The sequence below is a fragment of the Vombatus ursinus genome, unplaced genomic scaffold (genome assembly GCF_900497805.2).
Source record: "Vombatus ursinus unplaced genomic scaffold, bare-nosed wombat genome assembly UNPS02014781.1, whole genome shotgun sequence".
Taxonomy (NCBI): domain Eukaryota; kingdom Metazoa; phylum Chordata; class Mammalia; order Diprotodontia; family Vombatidae; genus Vombatus; species Vombatus ursinus.
Window position 1 is genome coordinate 37,527,731 of NW_020954559.1, and position 21,200 is coordinate 37,548,930.

A 21,200-nucleotide genomic window follows, 5' to 3' on the forward strand; every position below is an offset into this window, starting at 1 on the left:
CTCTCTCTCTCTCTCTCTCTCTCTCTCTCTCTCTCTCTCTCTCTCTCCCTCCCTCTCTCTCTCCCCCAAACTCTCCTCCCTCATTTCCCTATTGGATAAGAGAGATTCCTATGCCCAATAGAGTGCATGTGTGTATATGTTCTTTCCTTTTTTGAACCAATTCCAATGAGAGTGAGGTTCAAGCATTGCCCACCTCTCCCCCGCCCCCAGTTTCTGCTCCACTGTAAAAGCTCATCCTTTTGCACCTCTTTTATGGGAGATAATTTTCTCCACTCTTCCTCTTTCTTCCTCCTTCTCCCAGTGTATCTCTCTTTCTCACTCCTTTTTTTTTGGGGGGGGGGGGTGGAGAACCATCACATCATAGTCAACTCACATCCATGCCCTCTGTGTATATACACCTTCTAAAGGCCCTAATAATGATAAGTTCTTAGAAATTACATGTATCATCATCCCATATAGGAGTGTAAACAGTTTAACTTCATTGAGTCCCTTATGATTACTTTTTCTTGTTTACATTGTTATACTTCTCTTGAGTCTTCTATTTCTTGATTTTCATAAAGTCACTAGCTTCCATTTGCTCCATTCTAATTTTTAAGGAAGTATTTTCTTCAGTAATCTTTTGGACTTCCTTTTCCATTTGGCCAATTCTGCTTTTTAGGGCATTCTTCTCCTCATTGGCTTTTTGGACCTCTTTTGCCATTTGGGTTAGTCTACTTTTTAAGGTGTTATTGTCTTCAGTATTTTTGGGGGTCTCCTTTAGCAAGCTGTTGACTTATTTTCCATGATTTTCTTGCATCACTCTCATGTCTCTTCCACAGTTTTTCCTCTACTTCTCTTACTTGCTTTTCAAAATCTTTTTGAGCTCTTCCTTGGCCTGGGACTGATTCATATTTTTCTTGGAGGTTTTGGATGTAGGAGATTTGACTCTGTTGTCTTCTTCTGGTTTTATGTTTTGATCTTCTTTGGCACCAAAATAAGATTCTATGGTCTGACTTTTTTTTTCTTGCATTGTTTGCTCATGTTCCCAGCCAATCACTTGACTTTCAAACTCTTTGATAAGGTAGGGGTCTGATTCCATTGTGGAGGATGTGCTGTCCTAAGCTTCAGAGGTTTTGTGCGGTTGTTTAAAGAGATCCTTCCAGGGACCTGTAAATTTTCAGTTCTTCCAGGGTGATATGATCAAGGGTGAGGTGTCTACTCTTTTCCTGGCCTGTGCTCTGGTTTATGAAGTGACCACAAGCACTGTTTTCTGCCTTGGGACTGTGAGGATTCCCTCTCCACCACCACAAGCTCCACCATGCCAGTGCTCCTCCTTGCACCAGGACCGCCACCCACAACTGCAACCCAGGTTCAAGCATGGGCAAAGGGAATGTGCCTCAGCACCAGCAAAGAGATCCCTGCAATCCCCCTCTGATCAGTCACTTGATCCCCCACCATCTGTGGCCCAAGAACTCTGGAAGCAGCCACCCGCCACGCCCAAGCTGCGCCAGGAATGGGGCCAGACTACCACACTCCTCTCTCACTGAGGTCCAACAGACCTTTCCTACTGACCTTCTAAGTTGTCTTTGGCATTTGTGGGTTGAGAAGTCTGGAAACTGCTACAACTGCTAGTGATTCAGTCCCCTGAGGTCTGCTCCAGGTTTGCTGAGGCCTGGTCTTTGCCTGCATGGCCCACACTGAACTGTGCTCCTCTCAGCCTGGCACAACAGACCTTTCCCATCGAACATCCAGGCTGTCTTGGGCTGGAAATTTGTTTCACTCTGTCTTTTTCTGGGTTCTGCTGCTCTGGAATTTGTTTAGAGCCATTTTTACAGGTATTTAGAGGGGTTTGGGGGAGATCTCAAGCAAGTCACTGCTTTTACTCTGCCATCTTGACTCCACCCCCAAGCAAGTCTTTTCTTCAGTGAATTCTTGTGCCTCTTTTACAGTAAGCCAATTCTGTTTTAAGACTATTTCGTGCCTCTTTTACCAAACTGTTAATTCTCTTTTCATGATTTTCTTGCATCATTCTCATTTCTTTTCCCAATTTTCCCTCTACCATTCTTATCTCTTTCTTTAATTCTTTAATTCAACAATTCTTATTGAGCTTGGGTCTAATTAACATTTTTCTTTGAGGCTTTGTCTGTAACTGTTTTCACATTGTTGTCTCCTGAGTTTGTCTTGGTCTTCCCTGACACTGTACTAGGTTTTTTTATGGTCAAATTCTTTTTTTTGTTGTTTACTCATTTTTCCAGTCTATTTCTTGACTTTTAACTTTATGTTACAATTGTGCTCTGCTCACGTGGGGGTCAGGTGGGTATTCTGCCAAGCTTCAGGATTTTTCATACTGCTATTTTCAGAGCTAGTTCTGAGAGTCTGCAAACTTTCAGTACTTCTAAGGTGATGTGATGCTGGGAGAGGTATGGGCACTGCTCTCATGGTCTACACTCTGGTCTTTACCCAGGAGGGGCCCCTGGTCCCCTGCAGCCACAAGCCCTAGAGCTCCTCTTTGCCTTGGAACTGATAAGAGGGCCCCTGCTTCCTTATGACCAGCCCCCAGCATTCCTCTCCACCCTGAAACTGCCACTTGTGCCTGGACAATAGTTGCCAATTAGTGTCAGCTGAACCCAGTACCAGGCAAAGGGTCCCCTGTAATCTCTTTCTGACCAGCTGTCCCACCATTTTACCCTCCCTGGGCTGAAAGTTCCTAAAGCTGCTGCTGCTGCATTTGTGGTTTTTTTACTCTGTTGTCAATAACTTCTCCTCATGAACTCCTAAGTTTTCACAGGCTGGGAAAAATACCTTACTCTGATCTTTTGTTAGCTCTCTGACTCCAAATTTTTATTTGAGGCATTTTTTTAAAGTTTTTTGGATGGGAATATTGAGGGAGTTCAGATAGGTTGCCTTTAATCCACCATCTTGGCCCTGCCTCCACCATACTAACTTTCTAATAGTAGAAGAAAAAACAAGTGTCCCCTCATTACCTTAATATTTTCAAAGGGTATTTAGGAAGTTAAACAAGAAAAACAAAGGTCCTAGGATAAAGTGGTTCTGTTCTGAGGGTTTTAAGATGTGAAAGAGAAGAAGATAAAAGAAATACACTAGTGCAGAAAAAAGGCAAAAGTGGAACAGACTTGATATTTCTCATAATTGGGATGACTGAGATACAAAAGTGGAGGAAAAGGTATAAAAATGAGCTTCACTCTTATCTGAAGCACACAAAAAGGTTGAATGACCAGAAATACACACACACACACACACACAAGTTTAGTATATAAATGCATCAGACTTAATAGGAAAACAAGTAAGGAGAGGGAGAGAAGGTGTTTAGAGAGAAGATAATACTGGGAAATGAAATCACAAGTAAAACAAATTTCCTGATTCTGAAGGAAGAATTAAGGGGGAGGGAGGAGGACAAAGATAAAGGAATGGAACTAGAACAAGCACTAATATAGCACCCACTATGTTGCCAGGCACTGTGTTAAGTGTTTTACAAATACTATCTCATTTGATCCTCACAACAAGCCTGGTAGGGAGGGAGGTAATGTTACTATCCCCATTTTACAGTTGAGGAATCTGAGTCAAACAGAGGTTTAGGGATTTGTCCAGACTCGTGCAGCTTTTAAGTGTCTGAGACCAAATTTGAACCCATGTCTTCCTGATTAGACATAGTCCTCTACTCATTAAGCTCCAAAGTGAGAAAAAAAAAAGGATAAAGGAAAGAACTGTACTCTAATGGGGTACCTGGCAATTGGGGAATGAATAATTTGAGTTTATAAATGTAATGGAATGCTATGTTTCTGTAAGAAATTATGAAAGCATTTCAGAGAATCCAGCAAAGTATGAACTAATGCTTCATTAGTTCCAACTAACATAACTAACTAACAGTTACTAACATTAGTAACTAACATTACTGTCCTCGTGTAACATGATAAAGAAGAAGGATTATGAAAGATTTTAGAAATATGACCAAAGACCCTGGAGTCAGAAGGACCTGAAATCAAATCCAGCCTTAGACATTTTGTACTTACAAGCTGTGTGACCCTGGGCAAGTCACTTAACCTTGATTGCCTCTTTAAAAAAAAGAAGAAGAAGAAATATGACCAAAGCATTGAACAACAACGTCCTCAGAGGTCCTATGGTAAAGCACATTACCCACTTCCTAAAAAAGAAGTAATAGCCTTAAGGTGCAGAATGCCATACAGTTTTAGACATGGAAAGAAATAAAAATTAACATGTTAAATTTATATTTATTTTTCTTTAAAGCAAGGTGTAAGAGATTCAGTTTCAAATATATTTTTTCAGTTCTTCTTTGAATATTGAAATATTTATTTTGTTGTTTGTTAAATTCATAATAAGAATGTTTTTAATTCTATTGCCTTCTTTCTCTTGATTATTTCCAATTTATCTTATACATATCTCATTTATATATATATCTGTTTCCTTAGTATCTCCCTCATTAGACTATAAACTCCTTGACAGCAGGGACTACTTTTGCCTTCTTTATTATTCCCAGCATTTAGCATAGTACCTAAAGTATGGTATGCACTTAATGAATGTTTATTGATTAACTTAAAAAAAAAGAAAAAAACAAGAACTGCTTACATAACTACATGTGAAAATATCAAAAGAGAAAAACATTACTAAATATTTTAACGTTCTCTATGACTTCATATTCTCATTCCCCAAATTTTTTGGTTAAATACGAAATCACATCAAACAGAATGGTCTACTAATGCTTAGTTGTTATGATAATTCCAATGCAAAATCAATATGTGGTCAAAGTACTATAGATATTACTTTATAGACTTCCATCCTTCAAAAAAGGGTAGAATATCTAGAAACAATACACATACAATTTGCCAAAAATACTACACTAGTAGTGCTAATCCATGTTTCTAGTAATTAAGTGTTTTAGGTTTAATGGCAACAATAAAACTTTTAAATCCCATGATATAAAAGTTTTTGATAACTTTTAATTTGTAATTTGATTTCATTTAATTATCACTGATTTACAAGGATTTACTATACATTTACTACCTGAAGAACTATACTGTATTTAGTTTACACATGATAAAAAAAAATGTCTCTGACCTCACAGAAATTACAATCTAGTAAAATTCCCAAAACATTTCAGTTCATATTCCATAATACCATACAAAAATTTTAAATGATATCCTGTTATAATATAGTATGTTATTAAATATTAACACAAACCCAAGAACTATATGAAAACAATTATAAAATACTTTTCACACAAATAATTAGAGAAATAGTAATTGCTCACAGGTGGACCAAGCCAATAATAAAAATGAAATGCTATTTACCTCCAGAAAAAGAACTAATGGAGTCTAAATACAGATCAAGGCATACTTTTTTTACTTTATTTTTCTTGAGGTTTTTTTTTTGTCTGTTCTCTTTTGCAACATGGCAAATATGGTTTGCATGATATCACACGTGTAATTGATATCACATTTCTTGCCTTCAAAATAGGGGGGAGGAGGGGTGAAAGGGAGAGAATTCAGAATTCAAAAAAAATTTAATGAATGTTAAAATAAATAAATAATAAAAGTTTGAGAAAAAGAATTAAATAACAGGGAAAAAAAATTTTGCTTGGTATTCACAGAGAACAGTGCTTAACCCTGAGACTTAATACTACATTAAAAAGAGTACTGAAAACAATATTTTCCTCTCTCCAATATTACTGATTTTGAAGAATAAACATGATTTTATTTTCTCTGTAATTCACTGCATAGTAACTAGTACTGTTTGGTAAAGTCTGTTTTTAAATTGGATCCTTGAATGACATACATTTTTGTTAGAAAGTAAATCAATATTCTAAAAACTTGAAAATGATACAAACTTCTACTTACTATATCCAATGATCTAAAAGTAGTCCCCAAGTGGACTCTCAAAGACAAGTGGCCTAAATAAAAGATGTTTTTGATTCACCACCAGGAAACCAAAGTTTAAGTTTGGATTTACCCTGGAAGGAGAGACTGTGGTGTTGGTGTCGGACCATTCAGAGCATACATGCTTATGCTGCTGACTCCACTGCTTCCCATACTGCCAGAACTTTGTGCAGACTGAGTGTTCCGATCTTGGTAATTCAGTGGGAGGCTCTGAGGTCTGGCGTAATAGTAAGGAGTTGAATGGGCATCTCTTGGTAATGCTTGAGCAAATAGTGTGGCATAACTAGAAACCTTAAAAAAAAAAAGCAAAATTCTAATTAAGAACATAATAAGTAATTAACATTTTCTTCAAAATATTTACTGACAAAATTCAGATTCCTATTTCCTTTCCATTTGTTCACTTGAGTGTTTAGCTTACTAATAAAGTAAATGAGTTGCTAATTCAAATTCAAGTAAGCTATACAAAAACTGGTAAAATTTTAACAAGATGTTTAAATTCTATGAATAATTATGTCAAATAGTTGAATGCTGGAAACATTTACTTAACCAGAATTCAAGCAACCATAAAACTCAAAACATATAATCTTTTTTTCAATATGGTCTAGTGAAATTTGCATGCTGTAAAATATCAAAACCCCAAATTCTTATATTTGAATATTCTAATGGCTTCTAAAGGGCACAGGGCAGTCAAATAGTTCATTCTGGGAAAAAAAGACATTCTGACCTGCTCAGCACACCTGCAATTCCACCCTGACTCTTTTTTCATGTTAATCTTATTCCTAGCTCGATACTGAAGGACTGTTTATGGTATTTGCTCCCAGGGACCACTGGCCACCCTCCAGGAAACAGATATTCATAAACAAGATAGTTTTGAGAACAGCTCCTTTCCCACAGATTTCGCATTTATTTTGGCAAACTGCCTTCTTTGTTACAAAAAACTACTAAAAGCAGGTAGCCCCGACATTATCTTTGGCATCTCCCCCCAGGTGCAGACGTGTGGCCCGGGATTTTCCCATTGGGACTCTGGAGGCTGAAAACCAGGACTCCCCAGCCCATGTGATCCAGATGTAGATGGTTCCCCTGATGATGATGATGATGATTGATTGTAACAAGATTTGATAGTGATAGAGACTTAAGTATGTTATTGTTACCTATTGGGACTTACTAACTGTGAGAAATGAAAGAGTTAAGTTTCCACATAAGTAGATAAGAAATCAGAACAGATAGGCTAACTTCTCTGTCCAGGGAGGGGCACATAATGTATGTTAGGGGTGGGGCACATAAGGAAGATTGTAACCTAGAAGGATTAGGACCAATCCTGATCCGGAAGGCAGGAGTTAAGCAATTACTAACTATAAAGACTGTTCTGGCTTCTTTTACCCCATTCATTTCTCTCCTTCCAAGGAGGTGCACCCCCTTCTCGCGAGAATCAAAAATACTTCAACCTCTTTAATAAAAAGTCTTTGAGACACCAGTCTTCGGGAACTGAGTCTGGGGTCATCTTTATAACAATTTCTAACTCTATTCTACTTACTAATCTTAATCCTATTTTACTATCTTAATAATAAATACTTTTAGGGGCAGCTAGGTGGTGCAGTAGATAGAGCACCGGCCCTGGAGTCAGGAGGACCTGAGTTCAAATTCAGCCTCAGACATATAACACTCACTAGCTGTGTGACCCTGGGCAAGTCACTTAACCCCACTGCCTAGCCAAAAATAAATAAATAAATGAATGAATAAATAAACACTTTTAGTATATACTTATATATAAATCAAACTGTCATTTCTAAACCAATCCAAACTGAAACTAACTTAAGCTTCGATAAATAAGGCTGCTTAGCAATACAATCACATATCTGCAAATATCACTAATATAATAAAGATTATAACCACAATGACAAGTCTGAGCTACCAGAATCCTAAAGTGACTAAGTATGGAGTAACAGAAAGAAGTGGACTAAGAATCAGGAAACAAGGGTCTGACTCTATCAGTTGTGACTTTGGGCAAGTTAATTAATAAGAGCTTCAGCTTCTTGACCTAAAAAAAGAAGGAAGGTTGATTAGAAGTCCTCAAAGTTACTTCTGACTCTAAAAATTCTGTGATTTTTAGGATAATATATGTTCTACACTCTCAAAATATGTCACAATTAAAATTCATTAAAAAATAAGTAATTCATTAATGGTTTATGGTATCACACAGTGAACCAAGTGTTCACTTTTAAGTATTTTAACCAGGAAATTACATTTACCCTAAAATCTTTTTTTTTACCGGGGTGGAGGGAAAAGGGTTATTATATCAATTTTGAAAAAAAAATAAAATTTAAATAAGAACTGTTAATATTGTAAATTAAAGATTACATCATATTTCATATGTATTATTTCCTTTGCTCCTGAAAACAATGCTATGCAATGCTATTGTTATCCTCATTTTACAAATGGGGAAACTGAAGTTGAAAGAGATCAAGTGACTAGTCAGTCACACAGCAAGGATTAAAACCTAACTCTTCATGACTCTAAATCTAGCATGTTATTACTTTTACTTGTATATCAAATTATAAAGGTAGCTTTGATTTTTTTTAATTGTAAATTTCCAAATTTTCCATGAATTGAAAGATTTTTCCACTTTTTTCATATACTTATGCTACCTCCACTTATTTGTTTACCCCACTTTAAATTTGGTGTGATAATCTTCTTTTGCCCTTTCATCACCACCAAAAAAATATTTAATGGCTCTTTTAAAAGACGGTAAGAAGCTGGACCAAAATAAAAACATTTACCTTATTTGGTTGCTTTCGTGGATCTTCACTGAGACTAAGCAGGAGGTAGAGTATTGACCACTTATTTTTCAAAACTCCCTGTGGAAGAGAAATAATTAAAACCAATAAAAAATTTTAAAATATCACTTAATGAATCTTCTCATCACTTTATATTCCCATACCTCCCAACTATTACTTTCTAAAACAATTATTACATCCAAACACATAATAAAATCTCACAAAGGCATTCAGTTCTAAATATTTCAAGTTCTTATTTACCAGAAATAGGAATTATCATTGTTCTAGAGATAATGTCCTTTAAAAATCAGTAATATATACCCTTATGACATTTTCTCTCAAAGCCCTGTAATAAAAATATTTTTTCATTGATCACCATACCCTTGAAAAAGAACAGTTCCTTTCTATATCTGACAACTTTTTTTAAAACAAATTCAACTTTCTATCTTACTGCCTATATAGAAGGTAAAATTATTCTAATATCCGAACAACAGTTTCCTCCCTTTATAACCACTTCCTTCTTACAGAGTATAAATTAACACTTTAATTTTTTTTAACATTAGAAACACTGTTCCTATATTGTGGTATATGTTGTGAAATGGAGGTGAATCTAAACATCTCGATTTTAGTCGTGAAGAAGTAGGTAAGGCATTATGCAATAAAAACAGCACTAAATTTGGCATCAGAAGACTGGCTCAAATTCAAGGCAATGCCTCCTTTTTTTATCTAATTTTTTTTTTTTTACTAAAACACTCAAAAAAGGTGGCATTTTCATTCATACAGGAGGTCACAAAGAGAGGATTCTATGCAAAATCATGAACCTCTATTACATTTCTTGATTTTCTTAAAGTACATAGCCAATTCTCCACATTACTTTCAAAATAGTCCTGCATATCTACACTTCCTTCTAAATATCCTTTTTTACTCTTCTGTGCATTTAAAAAAAAAATGTTATAGTGGCATCATTATAGCTAAAAACTCCCTTCAAACTGCCCCTTTCCCCCCTTTTTCTTATCCTAGGTAATTGTGGAAGACAATGCCTCTTACTGATGAGGATAAAAGCTAAATCGCAAAAAAAGGAAAAACCCTGGACTTTCCCACTTGGCCAAATCTCTGGCTGTTGCCTGAGGCTATAATCAACTGGCCTTTCTGAGTGGCTACACCCAATCTCCCAATTCTGTTACCCTTAACCTAGCCTAGCCCTACCTATAGCCCCTGGCCATTTCCCACACTTAATCCTAGCTAGGCTCAATTTTCCAGGTCCCAGGAGTCCTGTTCACCCCAGCTTACTGACCACTCTCATTCAGATCTTCCTTAGACCCTCCTCCAGTCACCCCAAACTACTTGGCCACTCCTAGATCCCTCCCACAGTCTATCTTGTATATAAGGTCTATCTTGTCTCCATCAAGATGCTCAGATTCCTAAAATCTAGCCACTGCTCAGATTCTTACAATCTAACCACTGCTTTAATTCTTAATCTAGCCACTGCTCACTCATGTTCAGACTCCTTAAGAGTCTGCCCAATATGATGGATGTTCTAATAAACCTTGTCTTTGGTCAAAAGAAGGCGTGGGTCAAATTCTTTCGGGCAGGACCCACATGTTGTGATTTTGGGGTCCCAGCACCCCTAAACCACATCATTACTACCAAAATTGTAAGAAAATATCTGGCACTTACCACAGTGGTTGACATATGCAGGTGCTACAAATATAAAGCTTATTTCTTTCCTCTTTCCCCTTCTCTACTACCTTCTGGTTCTAAATTTCTCAATGTGTCAAATGAGAAGGTTGGAACAGGTGATTTCTATCTTCTGGCTATAAATCCTATAATCCTACACGATATAAATTAAATCTCAAGTAAAAAGCCTTCTAAAACTTAAAAAAAAAAAGCAACTGCCTAAGAGATTATCAGTAGGAAGGGACCACATAAACAAACTAAAAATAATTTAACTGATTTACAAAAATAATAGTAAACCAGTCTTAAAATGTTTTTGTCTTGGATTTATACGCTACCTTTGTTATGAGGAGTTCAAAACATTCTGCTATGGTCATAGGGGTCTTTGTCATATGAATCCATAAAAAGGGAAGGGAAAGAAAGAGAATAAGCATTTTATATGGCACCTACTATGTGCCAGACACCATGCTAAACACTTTTATAAACACTATTTCATTTGATTCTCACAACAATCCTACAAGTAGGTGCTATTATTATCCCCATTTGACAGTGGAGGAAACTAAAGCAGAAAGTGGTTAAGTGACTTGGCCAGGGTCACATTGCTACTAAGTATCTGAGGCTGGATTTGAACCTGGGTCATGCTAACTCCAAGACCAACAATCTCTCTATTGCGCCATCAGCTGCTTCAAATAGCAAATAAAAATAAAAATTTACAAAAAAGATAAAATATTTATGTTATGGAAATCCTCAATTTACAAAATTGTTTACCAAAGGTCTCCCTTAGAAAGTAAACTTTCAGGGGCGTCTAGGTGGTGCAGTGGATAGAGCTCTGGCCTTGGAATCGGGAAGACCCGAGTTCAAATCTGGCCTCAGACACTTGACATTTATTAGCTGTGTGACCCTGGGCAAGTCACTTAACCCCGATTGCCTCACCAAAAATAGCAAAAAAAAAAAAAGTAAACTTTCTTCATGCATTCAACACATGATATGACCTACAATAATTTATATACAAATCTTCACGATCTCATCTCCTGTTCTTGTTCTTGAAAAGATTTACATTAGACCTAAATATTCATAACAGCAGTTTTTATAACATCAAAAACCTAGAAATAAGGTAGATGCCCATCAATTAGGGAATACATGAACAAGCTGAGGTATGAGAATGTGATGGAATATTACTGTACCATAAGAAACAATTAATATGGTGAATACAAATAAGTATGAGAAAACTTACATAAAATGATGCAATATTAAGTAAGCAGAATCAGGAAGACAATATACACAATGACAACAATGCAAAGGGAAAGAGCAAAACACACAAAACTATGAAAATATAATAAACCAAATTTGGTTCTCTTCCTTCAATGCAAAACTGGAGGACTATGGATGTGGAAGACTAAAGATAACATAAAATGTTTTCAATATGTTAGGCAGTTTTGCTGAACTGTTTTTCTCTTTTTTTTTTTTTAAATTATGTGTTAGAAGGGATGGCTCTACGAGAAGAGGAAAGGGGATAGACATATTGGGAAATGCAGTTGATGTAAAAAATAAAGTATACCTATAAACATTTATTTTTTAAAATACACTAGAGCAAAATTCAAAAAGAATCCTATTTTCCAATGACAAATATTTTAAAAATAAAGACAAAGGAAAAAATGTTGTTGAAGAATAATAAAACGATGCAGCAAATGTTTTTAAATACCATATTTAAAGAAAGAGGTAAATCTACCTTTATGTTTTATGCTTAAAATATTATTTCTTCCTAATTTTTATTTTTTCTAACCAACACCACGATATCTTTGAATTCTCTTGCACTGCCCTGCAAAAGACCTGCCAGTCCATTTTGTTTTCTGAGATTTGGATTTGTGTCCTTGAGAATTGCATGTAAATGCAATTTTCGTAAGCAAAATAATTAAAAATGTACTAAGAATACTACTTAAAGGAATCACAAAATCAGAGAATTTGGGAGTCATAAGGGACGTCAATGCAACCCAGACACAAAAGGAATACCTACTAGAACATACCCCACAAGTGCTCATTCAGTTTCCTTTTAAATGAAGAGAGAAGCCATAAATTCTCAAAGCAACCCATTCCACTTTTACATAGCTCTAATTGTTAGAAAGTTTTATCCTGGCATCAGGTCTAAAGATGCTACATTCCCTATTCCAAAACTTCTCTTTCCTCAAGTCTCCCATACCACCCCCTCCTCACATTCTTTCAGCAGAACATCTGCCTTCATATTTTACTGAGAAAAACAGAGATATACCTTGCATTCACCTCTAATCCCCTATTCTATATCTCAGAAGCCTTTGACATCATCCCCTATCCTCTCCTCCTTTAAACTCTGATAAGGGATAGCCCTTCTCACAAAGGCCAATGTCTATCCAACCCCTTTCATCTCCTGTGACAGACTGAGCCAAAATCATCCGCTCCCTTCTAAATTTTAATTCTTCCCTATATACTAGTTTACTCCTTACTGCCTACAAGCACACCCAAGGCTCCTCCAGTCTGAAAAAAAAAAAATCTTGTTTAATCCTACCACTAACAGTTAGTATATGGCACATAGTAAGTGCTTAATAAATGCTTATCGACTGCCTACCATTACCTCAAGCAATAATCCTGTAGCTCCCCTCCCTTTAATGACCAAACTTCTTGAAAAAGCTGTCTATCCTCATTGTCTCCATTTTCTCAGTCGAATGGGGGAAATAACATACAAAAACTACATAAAACAAGTTGTATACAAGATAAGTTAGAGATAATCATCTGAGGTAAGGTACTATAATTAAAAGAGATCAGAAAGGTTTCTTATACAAGATAGTTTTGGATGGGACTTGAAGGAAGGCAGTGAAGTCAAGAGGCAGACATGAAGAAGAGAATGCCAGGCACGGAAACAGCCAGCAAAAATGCCCAGAGTCTGAAGATAATATGTTACAAGTGGGAAGCAACCAGGAACCAGCGTAACTGGGTCACTGAGTATAGTGGGGATGAGCAAATTCTAAGAAGACTAAAAAAATAATAGTGATGGGGTTGGAATCTGGGCCCCAGAAAGGAAAAACTCTGGACTTTCCCACATGGCCAAATCTCTGGTGTTCCCCTGAGGCTATAATCCTAGCAACTGGCCTTTCATTGTGGCTACACCCAATCTCCCCTCCATTGTCTTACCTCCCTATCCTAGCTAGGCTCCATTCTCCCTTGGCCATGAGGTCCAGGTCCCAGGAGTTTTGTTCACCCCAGCTTACTTGCCACTCCCATCCAGATCTCCTTAGGCCCTTCCTCCTGACACCCCAAACTACTTGGCCACTCCTAAATCCCTCCCACAATCTTTCTGTATATAAGGTCCATCTTGTCTCCATTAGGATGCTCTGATTCTTAGAATCTAGCCAATAGCCCATAGATGCTCAGATTCCTTAAGAGTCTAGCTAATATGGCGAATCTTCAATAGACCTTGTTTTTGGTTGCAAGAAGGCTTGGGTTGAATTCTTTTGGGCAAGACCCGGGTGTCGTGATTTTGGGGTTCCAGGACCCCTAACCTCAAGAACGCATCAATGGGACTAGGTTATGTACTTACTGTACTTAAAATGTAAACTCCTTGAAAATAAACTTTCATTCTTTGTACTTATATCCTCAGAGCCTCGCAAAGAATCTAGTATATAGTAGGTGCTTAATTTTTATTTACTGACTAGACAATTTCAACAGCCTCATTTGTCTTCCTCAAGTCTCTCCCTTTTCCAATCCATCTACTTTAAACAGTTGCCAAAAGCGATATTCCTAAGATCACATCACTGCCTATTCAATAAGCTCAATTGGTTCTCTATTACCTCTAGAATCAAATATAAATTTCTTTTTGGTATTTAGGGCCGTTTGTAGCCTGACTCCAACCTATCTTTCTAGCCTTATTTCTCTTTAATATATTCTACTGTCAGGCCAAACTGGACTTTTTTTGTTGTTTATCATAACATCTCTTCAGTCTTTGCACAAGCTGACTTCCATACCTGGATTCCACTCTTTGCTTGCCTCTACCATTTAAATTCCTAGTTTCTTTCAATGTCACCACTTCCATGAGGCCTTTACTGATCCCTACCTAGCTCTTCATCCCTCCATCAAAAAATTAATCTAGGTTTAGATTCTTAAAATCTAGCTACTAGCTCACTAATGTTCAGACTCCTTAAGAGTCCGCCCAATATGATAGATGTTCTAATAAACCTTGTCTTTGGCTGAAAGAAGGCTTGGGTCGAATTCTTTTGGGCAGGATCTGATGATATTGTGATACTGGGGTCCCAGCACCCCTTAGCCCCTAAATCTCAACATTTTGGTGGCCCATACCGGGAAACTGCCTAACCCCAAGTTCTTCTCCAACCAAGATGAAAGGTATGTAAGCCTCCCCCTCTTCTTTTTTTTTTTATGGCAATTTTTATTTATTTTTTTGTTTTCAACATTTACTTCCACAAGATTTTGAGTTCCAAATTTTCACCCCATCTCGCCCCTTCCCCCACCCGAAGATGGCATGCATTCTAAATACCCCTTCCCCTGCCCCCTCTTTTTTCTTGCTCTGCAGTTAGGGTCATTCTCCAAGCACCAAGGCTAGGAGGTGCTTTTCGGGCAGACAGTTACGATGCTGTCTTGCACTCTGCCTGGCACTCTCACACTCTCGGTCCACTGGTTTGGTTTGAGGCCAAGGACCTGGGCACACCTGATGAGGTTGGGATCTAGACCCCACAAAGGAAAAACCCTGGACTTTCCCACTTGGCCAAATCTCTGGCATTCTCCTGAGGCTATAATCCCATCAACTCACCTTTCATTGTGGCTATACCCAATCTCCCCCTTGGCCACGAAGTCCAGGTCCCAGGAGTTCTGTTCACCCCAGCTTACTGGCCACTCCTAGGTTCCTCCCACAGTCTTTCTGGTCTACTTTGTCTCCTTAAAATGCTGGGATTCTTATAATCTAACCACTAGTCAGATATATATAATCTAGCCGATAGCTTACTAATGTTTAGACTCCTTAAGAGTCTGCCCAATATGACCGATATTCTAATAAACCTTGTCTTTGGCTGAAAGAAGGCTTGGGTCAAATTCTTTTGGGCAGGACCCATGTGTTGCATTTTTGGGGTCCCAGCACCCCTAAATCTCTAAACCGAATCACACCTTCCACAGCACAGAGGTCAAGGATGGACTCCATATCCAGAAGGGTATGCCCAATTCTGCAAATTCTCTCCGGCACTAGGGAATAGGGGAAAACTGCAGTTGCTTTTTGGTTCCCTGAGGCTCACTTACTCCCTGAATCCTGGAAGAGCTAAAAATATCTTGGCAAATTCTGGAGGTTTTGCTTTTGATCATTAAGGAGTTTTGAAACTCCACCTTACAACCCTGGTCACTCCTTCTCCCACTCCCTTCCCTTGAATCAAGAGGGTATCTGTTAACTCCTCTCACAGGAGAAGAGAGTTTCACCCTTTACCCCTCACCTTTGAGGAGGGGGGAGGGTCAGCAGCTACAGCATGAGCCCCACTGGCAATGGCCTTGGGCCCTAGGGCAACCTTTGCCTGGAAGCATCACCCAGGTTCAGCACATCCTGCTCAAGGTAAAAAAGCTAGCCTCTGAAGTTGGGTAAGCACACTCTTTTAAAGTTGTATTTTTAACTGTTAATGATGAGATGCTGATTCTCTGTAAAGTAATGTGGAAAAATATTTAACAAGTCACCTGATTGGTGATGAGTTTGTTTCATGTTTCAAATTGGTGAACTTTTTGTATCAATTATGTCAAGCAACTTTTCATAATTTGGTTACCACTAAAATAATTTGGCTATTGTAGGTTATTGTTTTAATGTTCAAACTAGCCAAAAAGCTGGTTTGGATTATGGCTTGGTGAGAATTTGCAAGTGTATAGACATCTTGATCTTCTATACTGAAACTTGCTGTGTGAGGAAAAAGTTCATAGAATTCTATTTTGAGTTGTCTGATGGGTCATAATCCATCAATAATCAATAATCCACTGAGAGAAATGCCACAAGCTACTCAGAGAATGTGATACTGGTGGGAAGTCAGCATTGGGAAAAGCTGAGAGGACAATTTTAGCCTCAGTCTAAGATGGGATCCTCCTGGCTCAGCTTCCCCATTATGTTCCTTCGAAAGGGAATGTTACCCACCTGGCTATTCCTGAGTCTGGCTATGAGGTGGATTTGATACTGCATGGTTGGAAAACTGCATTATCTGAATCCAAACAGAGCTAAGGATGTTTTATCCTCTCAAAGGTGGGCCCTGAATCTAGTCCCTGCTTTATATCTGGGCCCTGCAGTTTTTTTCTGTCAGATTGTGTCTTCCAGACTACAGGCCATTCACCTAGAGTTGGTAGCAAACAGCAAATACCAGCCAATGTCCCCCCATTCTTCCCTGGATGCAGTCTGTGCTCAGTTCCAGTCAACCTCCTCTTTGGGACCTCCTCAAGTCAGGAACAGGTCTACATCCCTTGCCAGCAGGAAGCAGTTTCAGAAGCCAAGATCGTCGCCCCTTACCCCAAAAGAATTTAGGTCCCATTTGTTTGAGGAGGGAATGATGAGGATAGGAGCTAGACCCCATGGCCAACTCTCTGGCATCCCCCCCACCAGACTATAATCCCATCAACTGGCCTTTCACTGTGGCTAAACCCCAATCTCCCAATTCTGTTACCCTTAACCTAGCGAAGCCCTCCATTGTTTTACCTCCCTATGGCCCCAGGGCACTTCCCACCCTAAATCCTATCTAGGCTCCATTCTTCCTTGGCCACATGGTCCAGGTCCCTGGAGTTCTATTACCTCATAGACTACTTGGCCACTCCTAGACCCTTCCTATAGTCTTTTTGTATATAAGGTCCATCTTGTCTCCATTAAGATGCTCAGATTCTTAGAATCTAGCCAATACCTCACAGACTCTCAGATTTCCTCCAGAGTCTGGCTAATATGGCGGATCTTTAATAAACCTTGTCTTTGTCTGAAAAAAAAAATCTATATCTATTTTGCATGTATTTACACATACATACATGTACATGTTGTGTCCCAATAAAAAGTAAGCTTCTTAAGAGCAGGGACTGTTTTCACTTCTGCCTTTGTTTTACCAGTGCCTAGCACAGTGCCTGGAACATGGTAAGTACTTAATAAATGCGAAGGGACTGATTGATTAAAGGAAATTTTAAGATATTAAAATCCATATTTTCACAAATTATAAATTAGAAGGTAGCTTTTCACTTAAAAAAAAGTCACTAGCATTCTTTGAATAGTAAGTCCCCTTCATGAACACAAATAATTTTGTTTATGCAACTCCTGAACAAAGTTAAAGAAGTGTATAGAATAGTATCCCTTCCAAATATAGAACCGTGATATGTACCCTCTCAGCAAATTAACGGAGTAAAATCAAAGCTGCCTCTTGTCGTGTTTATTATATATTAGACTTGAATGAACATGAAGTTATATGTTACTATTTAGCGGATTAAAGTATATTTTCTTTTAGCAAAAGTATCTTTAAAATTTCCAATGTTAAAATCACCTCAATTTACAATGGAGTAGTAAGTGAATTCCTTTCCAATTCTAGGACTCTGGGATTTATAGTACTAAAAATCTGTAGTATCTACATGGCCAGGAAAAATAATGTTGAAAAGAAATAGTGAATCACATATTATGTAAATATGTGAATTGTATGTGAAGTCATATATTTAAATGGATTGAAATCAGGCTGCTTTGAAAACTTAAAAAATGGTAAAAATTGAGATGCCTAGCTCAAAGGTCCTCTAGGTGGTACTACAGCATTGGGACAGGAATAGCATATAAATGACAAGCTAGATATATTATTGCTTTTCTTTGCTTTCTCCTCCTTTCCAATTTCCTTACAACTTAAAATACTCTTAATAGCTGCCCATACTTAATAACTACCCCACAGCCCAGTATCCATTATCTAGCCCAGTACAATATGGTGACAATGAGCCATAAGACCCCTAGCATCTACACTAAATCAAAGACTGATGCCACATTATTACCCTTCAGAAGTGCCCTAGCATTACACAAAAGTTGATAAGAAATTTGAGAGGGGGTATCAGAGTGAGAGGGAAGAAAGTAGCTAAGATCTGATCTGAAAATGGTATTTCCAAGTTAATCAGACGATTAAAGGTCAAAAGTTTACAAAAGCCAAAAAATAAAATTTCTGAATGTTTAATATGTGGTAGCTGTATTATTTCAGCAAATAATATATTCATCATATTACAATCCTAAATTTTAACAAAATTGCAGAATTTTATCAACAGAAGTTATCTATCATCTATTTCACCATATTCCAGACAATCATTAGCTATAAAAAGTTTCTGTTGAATTATATGGATATACTTAAGAATTTAAACACACTTTTAAAAAAATAAAAATTAAAAAAAATTAAAGCCATGTCTGACAACACTTTCTCACCAAATTCCTTGCTCTTGGAAAGCCACAGTATCACAATTTATAGAATGATTTCAGAGATGAGTTAAATTCAAATAAGACTTGGCCATACTGGCATCTACCTATCCAGGTTAGATGTAAAACTCGTAGAAAAATCAATAGGAATTTGGTTCATCATTGCATTCATACAAATGATATGAACCTCAGAAATACTTAAATTCCATATACTTGAATCTGTTAACAAATCATGTTTTTATGTCCTGCTTATAACTTAAACAGATGAAACCCTTGCTCCCACCAGTGTGAAAGATATTGTGTTTTGTTTTGTTTTTGACTTGGAGTTTGGGGAAATTTGTGGGTTTAGAAGTAAAAGAGAGAAGCTGTGAGAAGCAAGTGTCTTCAGCCAAGCACTTTAAGATTTCCAGACTGGACTGGCCAGCCTGCCTGCCTAGTGCAGCACTGTTCAAAAAGAGCTTCACTTATATTGCATTAATTTTTTCACCTTGAACACAATCCATTTCAGGCTAAGGTATATGGTTCCTGATTTTATGATGATTGGAAATTTTACTAGAGATGAATTTGGGTTAATAAACATGTTCTTTTGAAAATTCAAATACCTATATGAGGCTTAATTGGCTTTTAGTTATTCAGCCTTCAGTCACTGAATCATTTAATCTAAGAGACAAAAAGAACCTGAGAGATCATCTACTTCATAGTTTTATGGATGAGATTCATTACCCAAAGAGGGTAAATAATTTATACAAAGCAATATAGCTAGTTATTGGCAAAAAACAGTGTTAGACCTTTAGTCTCTTCAAGTTCAGTGCAAGTGATCATTAAACTGTGTTAAAAATGCTTAGCTGAGATCAGAGAAATTTCTACTTGGGTAGGTAGAAGAGAAAATAAGACATTTTTGAACAAAGAACACTTTAGAGCAGTTGATGTCAAACTCAAATAGAAACAGGGGCCATCCAGCAGTATATGAAGGTCCCTGTGGGCTGCAAACTGACTTAGAAAAACATATGTTAACATTACCTATGTTTTATTGTATTTTTACTTATTTTGTTAATTATTTCCCAACAACATTTTAATCTGGTTCTGGATGTATTCAGAGAGTTACAGGCACTCTGGAAGATCAAATGGACATGTATACTTTAGAGCATAGGAAAGTTTATGTAGAGTGTCAGAGAGGAAGATGTAGACTGCATAACTAAGTATTGGATAGCCTGGACAGTACAAAGTTGGGAAAAAACACACAATAACAATGGTGCATCAAGTATGAATTTTTTTAAATTTCACATAGAAATATTTCTAGATACTCCCCAAGATACAAACCTAAGGATTAAAAAAAAAAGGTGGGGGGGAGTAGGCATAAAGTTAGAAGTGGTCATTGTTACTTTCCCAGATAGGCCAATGCCACCATCAGTTTTCCAAATGTTTTCCCTTGAGCTATGCAGTCTGTTAAACAACGTAAGAAGTGCTTTTCAGACTAGGAGTAGGCACACACATGTACTATTTATCTAACTTATTCTTGAGAGAGCTCATATGCTCAATCCATCAAACCGTGAAAGAAAATGCTCTGCTAGAATTTGCTGAGCCAGCTCACCGAGATGTCAAACATCATGTTCTCAGAAATGAAATGGCAACAATATTTAGTACGCTGTCTGAAGTACTCAAATGCATCTGTAATTTCATCAATTTGGGAACTCCCTCCCATGATGCAGCTCACAATTTCCAGTGTGCTACCCTTAGTATATTCAAATGCCATCCAGTTCAGTAAGAATGGCAACAGTCTCAAGAGTAGCAAATAATAGACTCCCACCAACCATAGACTTAGCACCAGTTGACAAAAGGAGAAAAGAGAGAAAAGGGGGTGGAAGAATAAGGGTACTTTTTTTTGTGTGTGGGTCAAAAATACCCCCATACAATATATTTTAAGCAGTCTAGTGAAGCCTATCAACCCTTTTAAATGCTTAAAATAAAATATATAGGATTACAGAGAAAATCAATTTAAAATGAAACCATTATAAAAAAATTTAAGTTCATGTACCCCAGTTAAGAAACCCTAGAGTAAAGAGTAAGAATAAACAAGTTTAATTTTATATATTTGTTTGTATTTTTTTATGAAATTAGGAAATATATTGTATTCTTAGTTTTTCTTCTAAACTTCATGAGATTTAAAATTTTAACTTTTGGAACATAACCCATTTCAAGTAGAAAATGTTCTGTATATGACTCTGATATGCTTATCCAACATAGCCCTTGGCAGGGTTTTTTCCAAGGGTATGCCTTTCATCTTCTGAACTTCAGGCTAAGGTATATTGATTCCTGAAACTAAAACCTTGGTACTCTCTTTTTAAGGACTAATGATAAATTGTAAAAATGGGGAAAGAAGCAAGAAAAGCAGATGAGACAAGGCTTTCAAATAGATTACAATACTGACCACATAAACAAATATAGAAGATTCTC

At 37.2% G+C, this 21,200-nt stretch overlaps 1 protein-coding gene across 1 annotated transcript in view; it reads right to left on the reverse strand.

Moving 5' to 3' along the window:
- The window catches only part of LOC114046104 (gamma-tubulin complex component 3), a 144,861-nt gene that overhangs the window by 87,435 nt on the left and 36,226 nt on the right, over nucleotides 1–21,200 (reverse strand). Inside the window, exons 4-5 of the mRNA XM_027866357.1 lie at nucleotides 8,669–8,746; nucleotides 5,965–6,182 (exon numbers count right to left, since the gene is read on the reverse strand). Coding sequence (XP_027722158.1) covers nucleotides 5,965–6,182; nucleotides 8,669–8,746 — 296 coding nt within the window. The remainder of the gene's footprint in view (nucleotides 1–5,964; nucleotides 6,183–8,668; nucleotides 8,747–21,200) is intronic.